Source organism: Arachis ipaensis, chromosome B9 (genome assembly GCF_059453495.1).
Source record: "Arachis ipaensis isolate K30076 ecotype BB chromosome B9, ASM5945349v1, whole genome shotgun sequence".
Classification (NCBI taxonomy): domain Eukaryota; kingdom Viridiplantae; phylum Streptophyta; class Magnoliopsida; order Fabales; family Fabaceae; genus Arachis; species Arachis ipaensis.
In genome coordinates this window covers 139,344,914-139,365,948 of record NC_142444.1, presented here as the reverse complement: position 1 = coordinate 139,365,948, position 21,035 = coordinate 139,344,914, and the positions used below count along the sequence as shown (strand labels likewise).

General features: G+C 40.5%; 1 protein-coding gene and 1 non-coding gene across 2 annotated transcripts; both read right to left on the bottom strand.

The window, feature by feature from the left end:
- Positions 1 to 4,956: 4,956 nt before the first annotated feature.
- Positions 4,957 to 7,892, bottom strand: LOC148546534 (uncharacterized). The gene is made up of 6 exons (XM_088499243.1): positions 7,618 to 7,892; positions 7,030 to 7,406; positions 6,559 to 6,980; positions 6,178 to 6,477; positions 5,859 to 6,009; positions 4,957 to 5,429 (listed from the first exon to the last, which is right to left on the bottom strand). Exons 1-6 carry the CDS (start codon positions 7,890 to 7,892, stop codon positions 4,957 to 4,959), a joined length of 1,998 nt encoding a protein of 665 aa, XP_088355369.1.
- Positions 7,893 to 17,320: 9,428 nt separating this feature from the next.
- Positions 17,321 to 17,424, bottom strand: LOC148546533 (small nucleolar RNA R71). The gene has a single exon (XR_015900327.1). It is a non-coding gene; the product is annotated as a small nucleolar RNA R71 (small nucleolar RNA).
- Positions 17,425 to 21,035: the final 3,611 nt, after the last annotated feature.

The window sequence follows — 21,035 nt, the reverse complement described above, 5'->3', positions numbered from 1 at the left end:
CACAAAGATTTAGGAAGTGTGTGGTCCATGACATGTTGAGGTAGGTGCGACACGTGTGACAATTACACCATGACTTAATCTTGGAGCTAAAGAGGAGGAAGGAAAAGATGGAAAAGAAGACTCTGAAGGTGAAGAAAGAGAGTATGAATGTTAGGGTTATGCGAGATATGATAAAAATTGGAGAAAAATAGTGTCGTTTTTGAATAAAGGGGCCAGGGATCATTGACGTTAGGATTTTTGCTGGTAAAGAATTTTATAAAAATAGTCGCGTTGTAGATATAGTTTCTAAACCGACAGAAATTCCTTCGTACAAACGTTTTGGTTGTCACAAGTAACAAACCCCTTTAAAATTAATAACCGAAGTATTTAAACCTTGGGTCGTCTTCTCAAGGAACTGCTGTTCTTACTATTAGTTATGAAGATTGTAAATTGGGGATTTTGAAAGTAAGGAACAAGTAATTTGAATGACAAGTAAAATAAATAAATAACTGTAAAACACACTTTTGGCAAGGTATGAGAAATTGGAAGTCCTATCCTAGTTATCCTTATCAATGGAGACGAGAATTGAATCTTAATCCCACTTAGTTAGCCTTTACTAAAGCAAGGGAAGATCAAGTGGATTAATTAGTATGATCTTCAGGTTCTAGTCAATTCCTAAGAAAGGACTGGAATTATTGAAGTTCAATTCAATTAGCAAAGATAACAATTATTGATCACGTTGAGTTTGATAACTCCTGAGTTACTGATTTCTTAACCAAGACTAAAAGGGAAAAGTAAATCTACTCGAATAAAAATATCTTCAGGTTGAAAGTAACAGTAACATAAACAAAAGAGAGCAATCATAAACTGAAATACCTCAAATAACATCAATTAAGAGAATTATCTGTAACATAGAAAAGTACATAAATTAAATTGAGAAGATAATAAAAAGAAAAGTTGAACCTGATAAAAAGGGACAATCATGAAAGCAAGAAAAATCCTAAATCCTAATCCTAAGAGAGAGAGAGGAAAGAATCTCTCTCTAAAAACTACATCTAAATCATCAAAAGTAAATAATTGGAGACTCCTTTTTTGAATGGATGCATTTCCCCACTTTATAACCTCTAATCTGTGCTTTCTGTACTTGGATTTGGGCCAAAAAGGGCTTCAGAAATCGCTGGGAGCGTTTTCTGTAATTTCTGGTGCGTGGCCTTTGTCACGCGTCCGCGTGGGTCACGCGGTCGCGTCATCTGGAGTTTTCCTTATCACGCGTTCGCTTCGGTCATGCGTCCGCGTCATCTGCGTTCTGCTCAAGAGGCGCATTCGCGTCATTCACGCGTTCGCGTCACGCTCTCTTCGTGCTGGGCATGCGGCCGCGTCGTCCACGCGTTCGCGTCGCTGCCAGTTTCTTCAAAAACTCCATTTTGTACTTTCCTTCCATTTTTGTATATTTCCTTTCCATCCTTTAAGTCATTCCTGCCTTAGAAGATCTGAAACTACTCAACGCACAAATCACGACATCGAATAGTAATAAAGGGTAATTAAAATAATTATTCTTAAAGCATAGGAAACATGTTTTTCACATATCTCACATAATAAGGAAGGGAAAGTAAAACTATGCAATTAACATGAATAAGTGAGTGAATGATTGAATAAATCACTTAAATTAGGAACAAAATATATCATAAAATATGGGTTTATCAATCATTTTGTCCCTTGTTAGAGTTGTCAGGGATCATTTTGTCCCATGTTAGAGTTTTCAGGAACCATTTTGTCTTCCGTTAGAGTTGACGGAGCCAAGGACCTAAATGACTGACGAAATTAATTGTTAGGGACCAATCGAGTAATTAATTTTAGTTGGGGACTAAAATGTCTGGTTTAAAATATTTTGAGGACCAAAATGGGTATATACTCGTTTATTTATTTTCACTTACTTATAATTTTATTTCTATTGTTATGTTAACGTTGGTTTTTTAAAATATTGTTGAGACTTGCTATGTCATTGTTGGTTATTTAAAATTTGATTTGAGACTTGTTATATATATTTAATTTTTTTAATTTATAAAATTGCAAATCCATTCCAATCCAAACCGCTCGAAATTGAATCGGATCGGATCGAAGTTTTTTAAAAAAAATCATCCAATCTAAACTGCATCACAAGTAAACTTAGTATTCGGATCAGATGAGTTTTTTTTTTTTACTCAAAATCGATCCAAACCACACCGCGAACACCCTTAGGCTTAGTTTGGTAAAGCTTTTACTTTTTATAAGTTGTAACATTTATGTTTGGTAAATCAAATTAAAAATAACTTTTAATGAACAAAAGCAACATTAATTGCATTTGGTAAAATAGCTTTTAAAATTTTAAAATACTATAATACACATAAATGTAAGCATTAAATTTGGAAATTAGTTAATGAGTATATACCCATTTTGGTCCTCAAAAAATTTTAAACCAGACATTTTGGTCCCCAACTAAAATTAATTACTCGATTGGTCCCTAACAATTAATTCCGTCAGTCGTTTAGGTCCTTGGCTCCGTCAACTCTAACGGAAGACAAAATGGTCCCTGAAAACTCTAACATGGGACAAAATGATCCCCGACAACTCTAACAAGGGACAAAATGATCCTTGACCCCTTTATTCAAAAACGACACTTTTCTTCTCCAATTTTTATCATATCTCGCATAACCCTAACATTCATACTCTCTTTCTTCACCTTCACAGTCTTCTTTTCCATCTTTTTCTTCCTCCTCTTTAGCTCCAAGATTAAGTCATGGTGTAATTGTCACACGTGTCGCACCTACCTCAACATGTCATGGACCACACACTTCCTAAATCTTTGTGACTGATACATCCACCTCCTCTGCACTTCACCCACCAAAAGCATCTACTTCCATGTCTTTGATAACATCACCTCCAACCCCGACAACGTCCACGACATCCTCAAGACCAAGTTCCACAACTGCTCCAAGGGCACACCTTTCTCCACTCTCCGGCAAGCAATATAGATTGTTGGACATTAGGACATCATGAGAAGATTCTCCTTCGACATCATATGTAAATTCTCATTTGAAATAGACACTGAGTGTTTCATTCCTTCTTTTCCGGAGTCCAAGTTGGGAGACAGTTTCGACCTCGCATCCAAGCTATTACAACGAGCAATGTCGCCGTTGTCGCTCATATGGAAACTGAAGCGATTACTGAACATTGGTTTAGAGAAGAAGCTGAAGGAACCGATGGTAGTGGTGGACAATGTAGTCATGGAGATGTTAGGGCAAAGGAGGAGGGAGATGGCAACGACGACGACGAGTCTTAACAAATCAGACTTGCTGTCTAGATTCATGGGATCCATCGAAGACGACAACTAGTTGAGAGACATAAGCATTAGTTTCCTGAGTATGAATTGGTTGAGAACAAGTTGAGGATTTATTTTCTTGTGAACATTAAATTTATAGAGTGTGCATTGTGTAGTTTGAAGTTATAGTATTAGACTGTTAGTGTTATGCGAGATATGATGAAAATTGAGAGAGAACAATGTCGTTTCTGAACAGAAGAGATCAGGGACCATTTTGTCCCCTGTTAGAGTTGTCAGGGACTATTTTGTCTTCCGTTAGAATTAACGGAGTAAAGGACCTAAGTGAGTGACAGAGTTAATTGTTAGGGACCAATCGAGCAATTAATTTTAGTTGGGGACTAAAGTGTCCAGTCTGAAATTTTTTGAGGACCAAAATGGGTATATACTCTTAGTTAATATATGAAGTTAGATTAGACTTTTAAATTTTGAAAACCACAAGTCAACTTTGAAAAGCTCTATCTTAGGTGCTTTCAAAAGTACCCTGATCTTTTAAAAGCTGCAAGCACAAGCACATGATCTTTTTTATTTACCAAACACAAAATGAGGAGTTTGATATTTTAAAAAGCACAATGTCACGACCTTGGACACACTCCAACGCTACCGTGCCGGCACTTGGACTTACTCAACCTCTTGAGCTAAGACCAAGTCAGCCTAACTTTCAATACTTGGCAAGAAAGCTAAGAACACAAGAGAACACAAAAAAAAGGAAGCTTTGGTGGAAAGAACACTTTATTACTCAAGTGTTTGTTACAATGACTCACACTCTCTAACTCTCACTCCTATTTATAGTCATCCACCTCCTCAATGGATGGTTAGGATTAAATCTAATCAACAGTCTAGATCAATCATCTAGAACCTTCATTACAAATATCTATCCTACCACAACTTTCTAAATACTTCTAGATTATTCCATACTACTCTTCATACTTCTATATATATTCATACTCTTCTTGAATACTCTATGACCTTCCAAAGTCTTCTAAAACCTTCTAGAGTATTCCAGGACCTTCTAGAACATTCTAGAACATTCTGAAACCATCTAAAGCATTCTTAAACACTCTAGAAAACTATACAAACACTGTTAAATCTAACATTCTAAAATTTACCGTGACATTCTCCCCCACCTAATGCGTAGACGTCCTCGTCGCGTTCTGTTCATGATAGCGTTCTAGGTGTTCTTGGAATTGCCACAGATCTTCACGAGCTTCCCAACTAGCTTCGGTTATCGGGAGCCCTTTCCACTTGATCAAGTATTGGATACTTGGTGGTACTCCTCTTCGTCACATGACACGATTGGCTAAGATCTCTTTGATTTCTTTATCAAAGGATTTAATCACCACAGGCGGAGCACCACTCGAGTCACCTCTACTCGGTTCATCTTGGTCTTCATGATATGGTTTAAGCATACTTACATAGCAGACCGGGTGGATCTTTATAGAGGGAGGGAGTTGTACTTTGTAAGCAACCTCCCGAACACGTCCAATGATCTCAAATGGCCTTTCGTATTTGCAGATTAACCCCTTATGAACCTTGTGAAAGGCTTTGAATTATTGTGGGAGAAGTTTAATCATTATCTTGTCTCCCACTTGATAGCTTGCATGCCTCCTCTTCTTATCTGCTCATTTCTTCATCCTCTTTGTAGATTTATCGAGGTAAGAACGAGTGACATTTGCTTGTTCTTTCCATGCCTTGATCATATGATAAGCTCCAGGGCTCTTCCCTGAGTAAGAGGAAGAAAAAGAGTGAGGCATAAGCGGCTGTTGTCCAGTCACAATCTCGAACAGACTCTTCCCTTTAGACTCATTTCTTTGTAGATTGTATGAGAACTGAGCAATGTCTAGGAGTTTTGTCCGATCCTTCTGACTAGCGCTTACGAAATGCCTCAAGTAACACTCAAGTAAGGCATTCACTCTCTCAGTCTGCCCATCGATTTGAGGATGGAAGCTTGTTGAGAAACGAAACTCTAACCCAAGGAGTTTGAACAGCTCTATCCATAGTCGTCCTGTGAAGCGTGGATCTCGATCACTAATGATGCTCCTAGACAATCCCCAGTACTTCACCACATTCTTGAAGAATAGTTGTGCTGCTTCCTCTATAGTGCAGTCAGTAGGGGCAAGTATAAAGGTAGCATACTTCAAAAATCGATCCACTACCACAAAAATAGATCCAAACCCCTCGAACTTCGGTAAGGCAGAGATGAAATCTAAAGAGACACTTTTCCATGGCCGTTTTGATGGAGGCAGAGGTTCCAGCAACCTACTTGGTGTCTTATTTTCAATTTTATCTTGTTGGCATACAAGACAAGTTTTCACATAGCTCTCCACTTCATCTCTCATTTGAGGCCAATAATAAGAAGATTCAATGAGTGCCAAGGTCCTTCGCTGACCTTGGTGACCAGCCCACTTGGTATCGTGGTATTTTCTCACTAATTTTCTTCTTAGATTTTCTCATTTAGGGACGTATAGTCTTCTCCCTTTAGTGTAAAGAAGCTCATCTTCTAGCCAAAATCTTTTGGTCTTACCTTCTCTAGCCAACTCCACCAACTTCTTGGCTAATGGATCATAATGCAACCCTTCCTTGATGGTATGCACAATATCTCTTTCGACCATAGAAATGGCTGCCAACTCAGTCTTGCAGCTCAGCGCATCTGCTACCACATTAGTTTTGCCTGACTTGTATTCAAATTCGAAATCAAACTCAGCTAAGAAATCTTGCCACCTAGCTTGTTTGGGGCTTAACTTCTTCTAAGTTTGGAAGTAGCTTGTAGCTACGTTGTCTGTCTTGACGATGAAGTGTGAACCAAGTAAGTAGTGACGCCAAGTTCTCAGACAATGCACTACCGCGGTCATCTCCTTCTCTTGGACGGTGTATCGCCTCTCTGTATCATTCAACTTGCATCTCTCAAAGGTAATTAGATGTCCTTCTTGTATTAGAACCCCTCCAATAGCGTAGTTAGAAGCATCAATGTGGACTTCAAATACCTTTGAGTAGTCGGGTAGTGCTAGTACTGGTCCTTCTGTGATAGTAGCCTTCAACTCATCAAAGGCCTTTTGACACTCCTTTGACCATTCCCAAGAGTGATTCTTCTTGAGAAGATCAGTTAACGGTGCAGCCTTGGTGGAGTATCCCTTGATAAACCTCTGATAGTAATTAGCCAAACTAAGAAATAACCTCAATTCAGATACCTTGTTTGGCGGTTCCTACTCTTTGATAGCCTTCACCTTTCCTTGATCCATGCAAAGAGTTCCACCTTTAATGATGTATCCCAAAAAGTGGACTTCATCCCTTGTAAAGGAATAATTTTCATTTTTCACATATAGGTTATTCTCTCGCAAGATCTTAAACACGGTTCGTAAGTGTTCCACATGTTCCTCCAAAGTATTGCTATAGATAATAATATCATCCAAGTAGACCACTACAAACAGATCAAGGTAAGGTCGAAAGATCTCATTCATCAAGGTACAGAAGGTTGTAGGAGCATTGGTCAAGCCAAAAGGCATCACCAACCACTCATACAATCCATATCTCGTGACACACGTGGTCTTAGGCTCATCACCATAAGCAATTCTCACTTGGTGATATCCTGACATCAAATCCAATTTTGAGAACCACTTGGCTCTACCAAGTTGATCAAACAAATTGACTATCAAAGGAATAGGGTATTTGATAGTCGATGCATAGTCTCAACGAACCATCATGCTTCTTTTGGAACAAGATTGGTGCACAATAAGGTGTCTTCGATGGACGGATGAACCCAGCATCTAGCAAATCCTTGAGTTGCTTCTTCAACTTCTCAAGTTCTGGCAGTGCCATCCTATAAAGTGTTGAGGCTGGTGGCTTTGCTCTTGACTCCAATTCAATCTTGTGGTCCACCTTCCTCCTAGGTGGTAGTTGTTTTGGCAACTCGGGAGACATCACATCCTTATTTTCTTCAAGGACTTCCTTGATTTCAGGAGGAACGTATTCTCTTTCAGATGTTGACTCCTCTTGGAATAGAACCAAATATGTAATCTCTCCCTTCTTGACCCTTTCTTGAGTTGTGTAGTAAAGAGCATCGGTGGTCCTCCAACTTTAGAGATTGTAGGGACCATGCATGGAGACCCTTTCTTTGCATAGGTATTATATTTGCCTTTCTTTGCAAATCGAGCCCGATGACTATTTTAAAATTGTCCATGGGTGCTACTGAGAAATTTACAAGGCCCTAACAAGAACCAAGAGTCATCTCAACGCCTTTTGCTACTCCCCTAAGGGGTTCACCATTGGTATTCACGAGTTTAAACCAATCATTCTTTTCGATGATCTTCAACCCAAGTCTCTTTGCTTCATCAGGCGTGATGAAGTTGTGTGTAGCACCAGTGTCGATCATAGCCATGATGGGTTTTTCATCGATAAAGGCTTTGACATACATCAAGCCTTTCTTTTCTGCAGTGCTTGCCTCTTTGCCCTTCACAGCATTCATGTGTTGGATAGATCCAACACACTCAGTTACTTGTGATTGAGCCTCTCGTTCTTCGGTGATAGATGCCAGATTCCCTAACTTGGGACAGTCTTTCATTTAGTATGGTCTCTTGCACACGAAACATCCTCCTTTGGACACAAAAGACTTCTTCTTTTCCTCATACTCTTTTTTTGAAGAGTATTTTCCTTCTTTCTTGGTTGAGAAACTCTTCCCCTTATCTCCCCCATCTTTAGTAGAACTGGGTTTAAAGGAAGACTTGGGTTTAGAGTCTCCCCTATGATATTCAGTGAGTGATTCGGCTACCACGATGGCCTCATCGACATCCTTAACATTTCTTCTTTGTAGTTCTTGCTTTGCCCAAGGTTGGAGTCCATCAATGAAGAAGAACAATGCATCCTCTGATGTTAAGTTGGGGATTTAAAGCGTGAGAGTAGTGAACTTCTTTACCTAGTCATTGATCGTACTCTTGTGCTTCAACTCTCTCAACTTCTTCCTTGCTTCATAGACCACATTCTCAGGGAAGAATTGTCTTTTCAAGTCCCTTTTGAAATCTTCCCATGTGACTATGTTGCAAGTACCCTTTTCCATATCTACGCACTTTCTTCTCCACCACAAAGTAGAATTATCAGAAAGGTAGAGAGCTGTAGTGCGTACCTTTATTGCTTCTTCAACTACCCCTTGGCCTTCAAAGTACCTCTCCATTTGCCATAAGAAGTTCTCCACCTCTCGAGCGTCTCTCACGCCTTTGAACTCCTTTGGCTTTGGAAGATCAATCTTTGTCGTCTCCCTTATAATGGTTGGTCGAGATTTTGCCTCCTCGAACCAAACTCGAACTTCCTCAAATAACTTCAAGGAATTATCAAGCTTCTCCTCGATTTGGAGCATGCTTTATTTGATAGCATCTTGTTTTCCCAACACGTGAGCCTTGAGGGTCTCTTTGTCATGTTCTACCCTTTGGAAGCGCTCATCCATAGAGGATAGAACATTCTCCAACATAGAAACTCTCTCTTCTAAGAAGTTAGAGTCCTTACCTCTAGGCTCACTTGAAGAACGGGCCTTCTTGCCTTCCCATTGAGAAGGAATAGCATCCCTTCCCCTTTGAGATTCAACATGCTCCATGGTGATAGTAGAAGTCTTACCCACAAACCACTTGTGCTCCCTCTTGAACCTTGCTCTGATGCCAAATTGTCACGGCCTTGGACACATTCCAACGCTACCGTGCTGGCACTCGGACTTACTTAACCTCTTGAGCTAAGACCAAGTCAGCCTAACCCTCAATACTTAGCAAGAAAGCTAAGAACAAGAGAGAACACAAGAAAAAGGAAGCTTTGGTGGAAAGAACACTTTATTACTCAAGTGTTTGTTACAATGACTCACACCCTCTAACTCCCACTCCAATTTATAGCCATCCACCTCCTCAATGGATGGTATTCCGAGGGTTACCTGAAACTGTTAGGTCCATCTTGGATGAGATCTGCGGTGGCGGCCGGAGCTGATACGTCCGATTTGTTGGAGGCGGTGGTGGTGCTGATGTAGCTGGTCCTTTGTCACCGGAGGGTGGTGGTACCTGCAAGAGACTCTGATGCTTAAGTTAGCATGGGCTTTAAGCAGGTATTTTCTAGAATCAGAGTATGAGTTATACCTGAGTGCCCCAGTGTATTTATAGTAGTGTGGGCTGACCTTTCCAAATAAGATAAGTTAGTTATCTTATCTTATCTTCTGAGTGAGGTCATCTTATCTTCAAGGGGAGCCGCCCTTATCTTTTAAGGCTTTAGTTGCCTTTAGATTGGGCTGTATCCCTTTATTTGGGCCTTCTTGGGCCTCCTGTAGCGTTTTGGCCGAACTCTTTGAGAAAAGCTCGGGTAATCCTGACCTAAAGAGGTCGGTCGACTTTTCTTTCATCAGCCCGGGTCGTACAGCTCGACCCAGGGCATGAACAGTGCCCCTGCTTGAGCTTGGTCTTTCTTTTGAGGTCGTGTTCTTTACTAGACTTTGGCTTCTTTCGGGGAAGCCGAGCTCGAGCATTTTCGACCTTCGTTGTAGAACTCTTATTAGTAGCTTGAATGCGGAACGTTTTCCTCTTTAATTGGTTGTTTTTGTTTTCTTAGAAACGTGCGAGGGTTTAATGCTTATTAACTCCTTTTGCCGTTCCTTCTTTCCCTCTTTCGTATCTTTACTTTTGAATTTCAAAAAGATTTACTTTTCAGTTTCTTCGTTTCCTTCTACTTCGTTATTTACTACCATTGCTCTGTTCCCCCTGTTTCTCTCACGCCCACGTGCACTTCTCTTCTTGCTGGTGTGGATTTGTCGTCACTTCTTTATGATCTTCTCCTTGTGCTTGCTTCTTATCCTTTTACAGGTTAGCATTTTTCTTTTCCCCCCTTTATGTGTTTGATTATCGCCTTGTGTATGGAGAAAACTGTTGCATGTGATTTTTTACTGATTGTGAGTCTTGATTCCTTCGAGGAAAAGATTGTGGCATTTCATTTCTATTTTTCCTGAGAAAGCTTGCATCTTTGCAGTGGCTCTTGCACTCTCTTGCTATTGTCATGCGTTTGAGCAATTTTGCTGCCTTAGGATTATCCCTGTTTCTTGTTTCTTTTCGTCCTTATATGTCCTCGTCTCTGGGTCCCCTATTTTTGTTTGGCCTGTTGGTAGAGGATGACTGTAGCTTTGCTGTTTTGATGATAATGGGTTTCTTGCTGCTTTTGTGAAGTGATGTTGGTGGAGGATTCGTATTTTGAGAGATTTTTAGGAGATAGACTGTTGATTTCTTTCTTTCTGGGTTGACTTGGTTCTTACCTCATAACTTCCTCCAAAGGATGCCCCTGGACCTTAGTGTGAGTCCTGGGGTTTTCCTTTTACTGCTGTTCTGACTTTTAAAATTTGCATGCTTTTGCCCGTGTTATCTCTGTATTTTTTCGAGCTGTTTGATTAGTAACCCATTTTTCCTTTTTCTCACTGTAGGACTAGTTGGCCTATGTCTTCTCGCAAAAAATTGTCGAGATGTCTTCTAAAGTCCCCGAGGGCATGTTTGACTGGCTGGACTCCCTTGTTTTGATGTGTGTTTCTGTGGTGAATTCTGAATATTGCGTACAACTTAGGAGGCATCACCGACTTTGTAGTGATAGAGATTAGGAGAAGAATTATGAAGTGGTAGTACCTAATCCAGATGAGAGAGTTTGTTTTCCTTCTCTGACTCAGGGGGAACGTCCATTCTTTTACGCTTATGATTACTTTTTAGCCAAATGAACATCACCCTCCCTTTTAGTTCCTTTGAGACCGACTTGTTGTGGTCCTATAATGTAGCCCCGTCCCAACTCCATTCGAACTCGTGGGGTTTCATAAAGATCTTTCAATTGTTATGTCAGGAGCTAGATGTACGACCTTCTCAAACTCTCTTTCTTTATCTTTTTGTGTTGACAAGACCTGAGATGGCTAAGAAGAAGGCTTCCTGGGTTTCTTTCCGAGCTGCCCAGGGGAAGAAAGTTTTTTACATGTATGATGAGTCTTTTAGGGACTTCAAGAATTATTACTTCAAGGTCTGAGCTATTGAAGGAGCTCGGCCTTTTTTCTTGGAACAGAATGATGAGCCTGTCTTCCTCTTATACTAGCAAAAGAATGTGGTAGTGTCTAGGTATTCTTGGGAGATGTTAAATGAGGTCGAGCAGGCCTTTGTACATGTACTGGAGGAGAATTGGGGGGAAGCCTCCCCATCTTGATACGAAGAGGTTTTTGGGGAATCCCTCCCTCCTTCGAGCTGAATTGGGTAGCTGCCGATTTCTTTTTAGCCTTGTCTTTATTTTGTTTATTTTGTCAATATATCTCTTTCTCATTTGTAACTTTGGCCTTTGCTTTGCTTTCTTTTTTCAGAGATGGTGAAGACTACTGATGGTATGAAGGCTTTTAAGATGGCGAGGAAGGCTACCGCGGCTCAGAACATTTCGGCCAAAGGTTTTGGGGAGGAATTTTCAAAGGGTGCCCAGGGGAGGTCGACCTCGGATACTTCTAAACCGAGGAAGATTATCCTTACTCCCCAAGTTTGCTTGGCCTCTTCTGATCCACTGACCTCTGGTGCTGCCTCTCACTCTGCTGCTGGCCCTCCTCCTAAGAATCAGAAGACTACTGAGCCTTTTGACCTGGATGCCCCTGATTTTGATGCTGTGAGGTTTGTTGATAACCAGATTGCTCCCTATGGCCGACTTTCCATGGACGATGTGTCCCTCCTGCGTCATATGAATTTTATTACCAGTGCTAGTGTTTGAATGGCTCACATGGGTGCGGCCTTGTTTTGCTCAATTCAAGATTCCCCCGTCCATGCGACAAAGGCGTTTATGATGGAAGCCAAGTCGGAGTATGACAGGATTAAGGGGTTGAAGGTCAAGCTGGATGCTATAGAGTTATTAAGCTGGAGCTGGATTTAGAGAAGGAAAAGTCTCGGGCTACCAAGGCTGAGGCGGCTGCGAATTTGGCCGAGGAGATGGCCAAGAATTCGAAGGAGAGTTATACTACTACAAACGGCGAGTTGCTGGAGGTCAGGGAGAGACTTGAGACGGCCTATGCTGATTATGCTGAGCTTCAGGACCATCTTGTGGGTAGTGTGACTGACGCATATGGGAACCTAAAAGCTCAAGTCCGGGTTCTTGCTCCCGAGTTCGACCTGAGTCTCTTTAGTTTGGATAATGTTGTTGAGAATGGTAGGATTGTGTCAGCCCCAGATGAGGATGAGGAAGATGGTCCTCGCCCTGAGCCGTCAGCTAAAGCTTTTGATGCTCTGACTTTTCCAACTCCTACAGCTGAGGTCCGCCATTCCGAGTCGGACCCTGATGTTCAGATCCTGAACCGGCCGGATGGAACCTGTTCATACCCTGGGTCAAGCTGTCCGACCCGGGATGTTTAGCGACAAGCCGACCGACCTCTTCAGGTCAGACTATCAGACCTCTTCTCAAAGAGCTCGGACAAAACGCCACAGAGGCCCAAGAAGGCCCAAAACGAAGGAACACAGCCCAATCCAAAGGCAGCCTAAGCCTACAGAGAGAAAGGCGGTTCCGTTGAAGATAAGCTGACCTCATTCAAAGATAAGATAAGATAAGATAAGATAAGATAACTATCTTATCTCCAGAAAGGTCACTTTACAACTACTATAAATACACTGGAGCACCCAGGTATAACTCATACTCTGATTCTACAATAAACCTGTTTAATACCCATGCTAACTTAAGCATCGGAGTCTCTTGCAGGTACCCCCCACCCTCCGGTGGCCAAGGATTAGCAGTGCAGCAAGTCTAACGAGTCGGACACAACAGCTCCGGCTGCCACCAGCCAGCCGGACACGTTGATGAGCGGATAATTTATACGCTTTTTGACATTGTTTTTAGTATGTTTTTAGTAGGATCTAGTTACTTTGAGGGATGTTTTCATTAGTTTTTATGTTAAATTCACATTTCTGGACTTTACTATGAGTTCGTGTGTTTTTCTGTGATTTCAGGTAATTTCTGACTGAAATTGAGGGACTTGAGCAAAAATCAGATTCAGAGGTTGAAGAAGGACTGCTGATGCTGTTGGATTCTGACCTCCCTACACTCAAAGTGGATTTTCTGGAGCTACAGAACTCGAAATGGCGCGCTTCCAATTGTGTTGGAAAGTAGACATCTAGGGCTTTCCAGAAATGTATAATAGTCCATACTTTGACCAAGTTTAGATGACGCAAACTGGCGTTCAACGCCAGCCCTCTGCCCAAATCTGGCGTCCAGCGCTAGAAAAGGATCCAAAACCAGAGTTGAACGCCCAAACTGGCACAAAAACTGGCGTTCAACTCCAAGAAGGACCTCTACACGTGCAACACTCAAGCTCAGCCCAAGCACACACCAAGTGGGCCCCGGAAGTGGATTTATGCATCAATTACTTACTCATGTAAACCCTAGTAGCTAGTTTATTATAAATAGGATCTTTCACTATTGTATTAGACGTCTTTTTGACCATCTTTGGATTATATTTTGATCTATTGATCACGTTTTGGGGGCTGGCCATCTCGGCCATGCCTGGACCTTTCACTTATGTAATTTTAACAGTAGAGTTTCTACACTCCATAGATTAAGGTGTGGAGCTCTGCTGTTTCTCAAGGATTAATGCAAAGTACTACTGTTTTCTATTCAATTCATCTTGTTTCGCTTCTAAGATATTCATTCGTACTTCAATCTAAATGTGATGAACGTGACAATCATCATCATTCCCTATGAACGCGTGCCTGACAACCACTTCCGTTCTACCTTAGACTGAATGAGTATCTCTTAGATCTCCTAACCAGAATCTTCGTGGTGTAAGCTAGAATGATGGCGGCATTCAAGAGAATCCAGAAGGTCTAAACCTTGTCTGTGTTATTCCGAGTAGGATTCAATGAATGAATGACTGTGACGAGCTCCAAACTCGCGATTGCGGGGCGTTAGTGACAGACGCAAAAGGATAGTAAATCCTATTCCAGCATAATCGAGAACCGACAGATGAATAGCCGTGCCGTGACAGGGTGCGTTGACCATTTTCACTGAGAGGATAGGATGAAGCCATTGACAAGGGTGATGCCTCCAGACGATTAGCCGTGCCGTGACAGGGCATTGGATTATTTTCCCGAGAGATGACCGAAAGTAGCCATTGACAGTGGTGATGTATCACATAAAGCCAGCCATGGAAAGGAGTAAGACTGATTGGATGAAGATAGCAGGAAAGCAGAGGTTCAGAGGAACGAAAGCATCTCCATTCGCTTATCTGAAATTCTCACCAATGAATTACATAAGTATTTCTATCCCTATTCTATTAATTATTATTCGAAAACACCATTATCAATTTATATCTGCCTAACTGAGATTTGCAAGGTGACCATAGCTTGCTTCATACCAACAATCTCCGTGGGATTCGACCCTTACTCACGTAAGGTATTACTTGGATGACCCAATGCACTTGCTGGTTAGTTACACGGAGTTGTGAACCATGGTCTTGGCATCATGTTTTTGGCGCCATTTCCAGGGAAAGAAAGAGCAATGAATTTTACATAATTAAAGTGTAATCACGATTCCGCGTACCAAGTTTTTGGCGCCGTTGCCGGGGATTGTTTGAGTATGGACAACTGACGGTTCATGCTGTTGCTCAGATTAGGTAATTTTCTTTTTGTTTTATTTTCAAAAACTTTTCAAAATCTTTCAAAAATTTTCTCACCTGTTTTCGAAAAAATTTATTCAAAATTTTTAAAGAATGAATTCTAGTGTTTCATGAAGCATGTGAAGCCTGGCTGGCTGTAAAGCCATGTCTAAATTCTTTTGGACTGAGGCTTCCAACCATCAGCTGTTACACGACTGAAGGGTATGTCAGGCATGTCATGTCTGAATTACATGCTAAAGCTTGGTTGGCCATTGGCCATGTCTAGTGTTTTGGACCGGAGCTTTCATTGAAAGCTTGGCTAGCTAGTGAGCCATGTCTAATTCCTGGACTGAAGCTTTAGACTAAACATGGCAAGATTCCTGGAATTCATGTTAAAAATTTTGGAATCCTTATTTTTTCTTTTTCATATAATTTTTGAAAAAAATCCAAAAAAAATTAGAAAACCATAAAAATAAAAAAATATTTTGTGTTTCTTGTTTGAGTCTTGAGTCATATCATAAGTTTGGTGTCACTTGCATATGCATCTTGCATTTTTCGAAAATATCATGCATTCATAGTGTTCTTCATGATCTTCAAGTTGTTCTTGGTAAGTCTTCTTGTTTGATCTTGATGTTTTCATGTTTTGTATCTTTTCTTGTTTTACATGTGCATTTTTCGTTTCTTAGAGTCTAAACATGAAAGATTTCTAAGTTTGGTGTCTTACATGTTTTCTTTGCATCAAAATTTTTTCAAAAATATGTTCTTGGTGTTCATCTTGACATTCATAGTGTTCTTGGTGTTCATCTTGACATTCATAGCATTCTTGCATGCATTCATTGTTTTGATCTAAAAATTTCATGCATTGCATCTTTTTAGTGTTTTTCTCTCTCATCATAAAAATTCAAAAATAAAAAAAATATCTTTCCCTCTTTCTCTCTCATAAATTCGAAAATTAGATTTGACTTTTTTCAAAAATTTTTAAAATCAAGTTGTTTTTATGAGTCAAATCAAATTTTCATTTTAAAAATCTTATCTTTTTCAAAATCTTTTTCAAAAATCAAATCTTTTTCAAATTTCTTAGTTATTTTCGAAAATTCCAAAAATCTTTTTCAAAAATTTTTTTCTTATTTTTATCAAATAATTTTCGAAAATAACAATAACAATTAATGTTTTGATTCAAAAATTTCAAGTTTGTTACTTGCTTGTTAAGAAAGATTCAAACTTTAAGTTATAGAATCATATCTTGTGATTTCTTATGAATCAAGTCATTAATTGTGATTTTAAAAATCAAATCTTTTTCAAAACTAATTTCAATCATATCTTTTCAAAAATATCTTCTTATCTTATCTTTTTCAAAAATTTGATTTCAAAATATCTTTTCTAACTTCCTAACTTCTTATCTTTTCAAAATTTGTTTCAACTAACTAACTAACTTTTTATTTGTTTCTTATCCTTTTCAAAACTACCTAACTAACTCTCTCCCTCTAATTTTCAAAAATATCTTCCCTCTTTTTCAAAAATTTCTTTTTTATTAACTAATTATTTTTATTTTTGATTTTAAAATTTTTCGAAAAAAATACTAACCTTTTTCAAAAAAAAAAAATTATTTTCGAAAATCACTAACTCTTTTTCAAAAATTATTTTCGAAAAATTCTCCCTCTCCCATCTTATTCTATTTATTTATTCATTTACTAACATCTCATCTCACATCTCTGCCCTCCTCACAGTTGTGTTTCTTCCTTTACATCACATTCTTTGTCTCCCTCTGTTCTTCCACTCACAAAGGGATCCCTATACTGTGGTATAAAGGATCCATATTATTATTATTATTATTTTTTCTGTGCCCTCTTCTTTGTCATATGAGCAGGAGCAGGGACAAGAACATTCTTGTTGAAGCAGATCCAGAACCTGAAAGGACTCTGAAGAGAAAATTAAGAGAAGCTAAATTACAACAATCCAGAGATAACCTTTCAGAAATTTTCGAACAGGAAGAGGAGATGGCAGCCGAAAATAATAATAATGCAAGGAGGATGCTTGGTGACTTTACTGCACCTAATTCCAATTTACATGGAAGAAGCATCTCCATTCCTGCCATTGGAGCAAACAACTTTGAGCTGAAACCTTAATTAGTTTCTCTGATGCAGCAGAACTGCAAGTTTCATGGACTTCCATCTGAAGATCCTTTTCAGTTCTTAACTGAATTCTTGCAGATATGTGATACTGTTAAGACTAATGGAGTAGATCCTGAAGTCTATAGGCTCATGCTTTTCCCTTTTGCTGTAAGAGACAGAGCTAGAGTATGGTTGGACTCTCAACCTAAGGATAGCCTGAACTCTTGGAATAAGCTGGTCAAGGCCTTCCTAGCCAAGTTCTTTTCTCCTCAAAAGCTGAGCAAGCTTAGAGTGGATGTTCAAACCTTCAGACAGAAAGAAGGTGAATCCCTCTATGAAGCTTGGGAGAGATACAAAGGACTGACCAAAAAGTGTCATTCTGACATGCTTTCAGAATAGACCATCCTGGATATATTCTATGATGGTCTATCTGAGTTATCTAAGATGTCATTGGATACTTCTGCAGGTGGATCCATTCACCTAAAGAAAACGCCTGCAGAAGCTCAAGAACTCATTGACATGGTTGCTAATAACCACTTCATGTACACTTCTGAGAGGAATCCTGTGAGTAATGGGACGCCTATGAAGAAAGGAGTTCTTGAAGTTGATACTCTGAATGCCATATTGGCTCAGAACAAAATATTGACTCAGCAAGTCAATATGATTTCTCAGAGTCTGAATGGAATGCGAGCTACATCCAACAGTACTCAAGAGGCATCTTCTGCAGAAGAAGCTTGTGATCCTGAGAACCCTGCAATAGCAGAGGTAAATTATTTAGGTGAACCTTATGGAAACACCTATAACTCATCATGGAGAAATCATCCAAATTTCTCATGGAAGGATCAAAAGCCTCAACAAGGCTTTAATAATGGTGGAAGAAACAGGTTTAACAATAATAAACTTTTTCCATCATCCACTCAGCAACAGACAGAGACCTCTGAACAAAATACTCCTAATTTAACAAACCTAGTCTCTGATCTATCTAAGGCCACTGTAAGTTTCATGAATGAAACAAGATCTTCCATTAGAAATTTGGAAGCACAAGTGGGCCAGCTGAGTAAAAGGATCACTGAAATCCCTCCTAGTACTCTCCCAAGCAATACAGAAGAGAATCCAAAAGGAGAGTGCAAGGCCATTGACATAACCAAAATGGCCGAACCTGTAAGGGAAGGAGAGGACGTGAATCCCAAGGAGGAAGACCTCCTGGGACGTCTAGTGATCAATAAGGAGCTTCCCTTTGAGGAACCAAAGGACTCTGAGGCTCATCTAGAGACCATAGAGATTCCATTGAACCTCCTTATGCCCTTCATGAGCTCTGATGAGTATTCCTCTTCTGAAGAGAATGAGGATGTTATTGAAGAGCAAACTGCCAAGTTTCTTGGTGCAATCATGAAGCTGAATGCCAAATTATTTGGCATTGATACTTGGGAAGTTGAACCTCCCTTGTTCATCAATGAACTAAGTGATCTGGATCAACTGACATTGCCTCAGAAGAGACAGGATCCTGGAAAGTTCATAATACCCTGTACCATAGGCACCATGATCTTTAAGGCTCTGTGTGACCTTGGTTCAGGAATAAACCTCATGCCCCTCTCTGTAATAGAGAAACTGGGAATCTATGGGGTGCAAGCTACTAAAATCTCATTAGAGATGGCAGACAATTCAAGAAAACAGGCTTATGGACAAGTAGAGGACGTGTTAGTAAAGGTTGAGGGCCTTTACATCCCTGCTGATTTCATAGTCCTGGATACTGGAAAGGAAGAGGATGAATCCATTATCCTAGGAAGACCTTTCCTGGCCACAGCAAGAGCTGTGATTGATGTTGACAGAGGAGAATTAGTCCTCCAAATGAATGAGGACTCCCTTGTGTTTAAAACTCAAGGATCTCTCTCTACAACCATGGAGAGGAAGCATGAAAAGCTTCTCTCAAGGCAGAGTTAACCAAAGCCCCCACAGTCAAACTCTAAGTTTGGTGTTGGGAGGCCACAACCAAATTCTAAGTTTGGTGTTGAACTCCCATATCCAAACTCTAAGTTTGGTGTTGGAGAGTCTCAACAATGCTCTGAACATCTGTGAGGCTCCATGAAGAGCCCACTGTTAAGCTATTGACAGTGGGCAACCCAATGTTTATTTATCTAATTTTTATTTTCATTGTTTTTCATGTCTTTATAGGTTCATGATCATGTGGAGTCACAAAATAAATAGAAAAATTGAAAACAGAATCAAAAACAGCAGAAGAAAAATCACACCCTGGAGGAGCATCTGTCTGGCGTTCAGCGCCAGAACAGAGCATGGTTCTGGCGCTGAACGCCCAAAATGGGCAGCTTCTGGGCGCTGAACGCCAGAACAGGCATGGTTCTGGCGTTCAACGCCAGAAATAGCACACAAATGGGTGTTGAACGCCCAAAATGGACACCAACCTGGCGCTGAACGCCCAGAGTTGTGTGCAAAGGCATTTTTACATGCCTAATGGGTACAGGGATGTAAATCCTTGAACACCTCAGGATCTGTGGACCCCACAGGATCCCCACCTACCTCCACTCACTTCTTCTCACCACTCTCTTTCACACAACCCCATAAACACTCTTCCCCAAAAAACCCTTCATCAATCACCTCAAACTCTCTTCCCCATCACCTCTTCACCACTCACATCCATCCACTCTTCCCCATAAACCTACCTCATAAACTCCACCTACCTTCAAAATTCAAAACCAATTTCCCACCCAAACCCACCCATATGGCCGAACCTTAACCCCCCTCCCTTCCCTATATAAAGCCCTCCATTCTTCATCAAATTCACACAACACACCCCTCTTAGCTGAAACACTTCCCACTCTCCCTCTCCTCCATTTCTTCTTCTTCTTCTTCTTCTTCTTCTTCTTCTTCTTCTTCTTCTTCTTCTTCTATTCTTCTTTTCTTGCTCGAGGACGAGCAAAATTCTAAGTTTGGTGTGGTAAAAGCATAAGCTTTTTGTTTTTCCATTACCATTGATGGCACCTAAGACCGGAGAATCCTCTAGAAAGGGGAAAGGGAAGACAAAAGCTTCCACATCCGAGTCATGGGAGATGGAAAGATTCATCTCCAAAGTCCATCAAGACCACTTCTATGATGTTGTGGCCAAGAAGAAGGTGATCCCCGAGGTCCCTTTCAAACTCAAAAGAAATGAGTATCCGGAGATCCGACATGAAATTCAAAGAAGAGGTTGGGAAGTTCTAACAAATCCCATCCAACAAGTCGGCATCCTAATGGTTCAAGAGTTCTATGCCAATGCATGGATCACCAAGAACCATGATCAAAGTAAGAACCCAGATCCAAAGAACTATGTTACAATGGTTCAGGGGAAATACTTAGATTTTAGTCCGGAGAATGTGAGGTTGGCGTTCAACTTGCCAAACATGGAAGAGAACGCACGCCCCTACACAAGGAGAGTCAACTTTGATCAAAGGTTGGACCAAGTCCTTATGGACATATGTGTAGAAGGAGCTCAATGGAAGATTGACTCCAAAGGCAAGCCGGTTCAACTAAGAAGATTGGACCTCAAGCCTGTAGCTAGAGGATGGTTAGAGTTCATTCAATGCTCAATCATTCCCATTAGCAACCGGTCTGAAGTTACTATAGACCGAGCCATCATGATCCATAGCATCATGATTGGAGAAGAGGTGGAAGTTCATGAGATTATACCTCAAGAACTCTACAAGGTGGCTGACAAGTCCTCCACCATGGCAAGGTTAGCCTTTCCTCACCTCATTTGCCACCTATGCAATTCGGCTGGGATTGACATAGAGGGAGATCTCCTCATTAAATAGGACAAGCCCATCACTAAGAAAAAGATGGAGCAAGCAAGAGAGCCCATTCATGGAGCTCAAGAGGCGTATGAAGCTCATCACCATGAGATCCCGGAGATGCCTCAAATGTACTTTACTCCACAAAACTATTGGGAGCAAATCAACACCTCCCTAGGAGAATTGAGTTCCAATATGGGACAACTAAGGGTGGA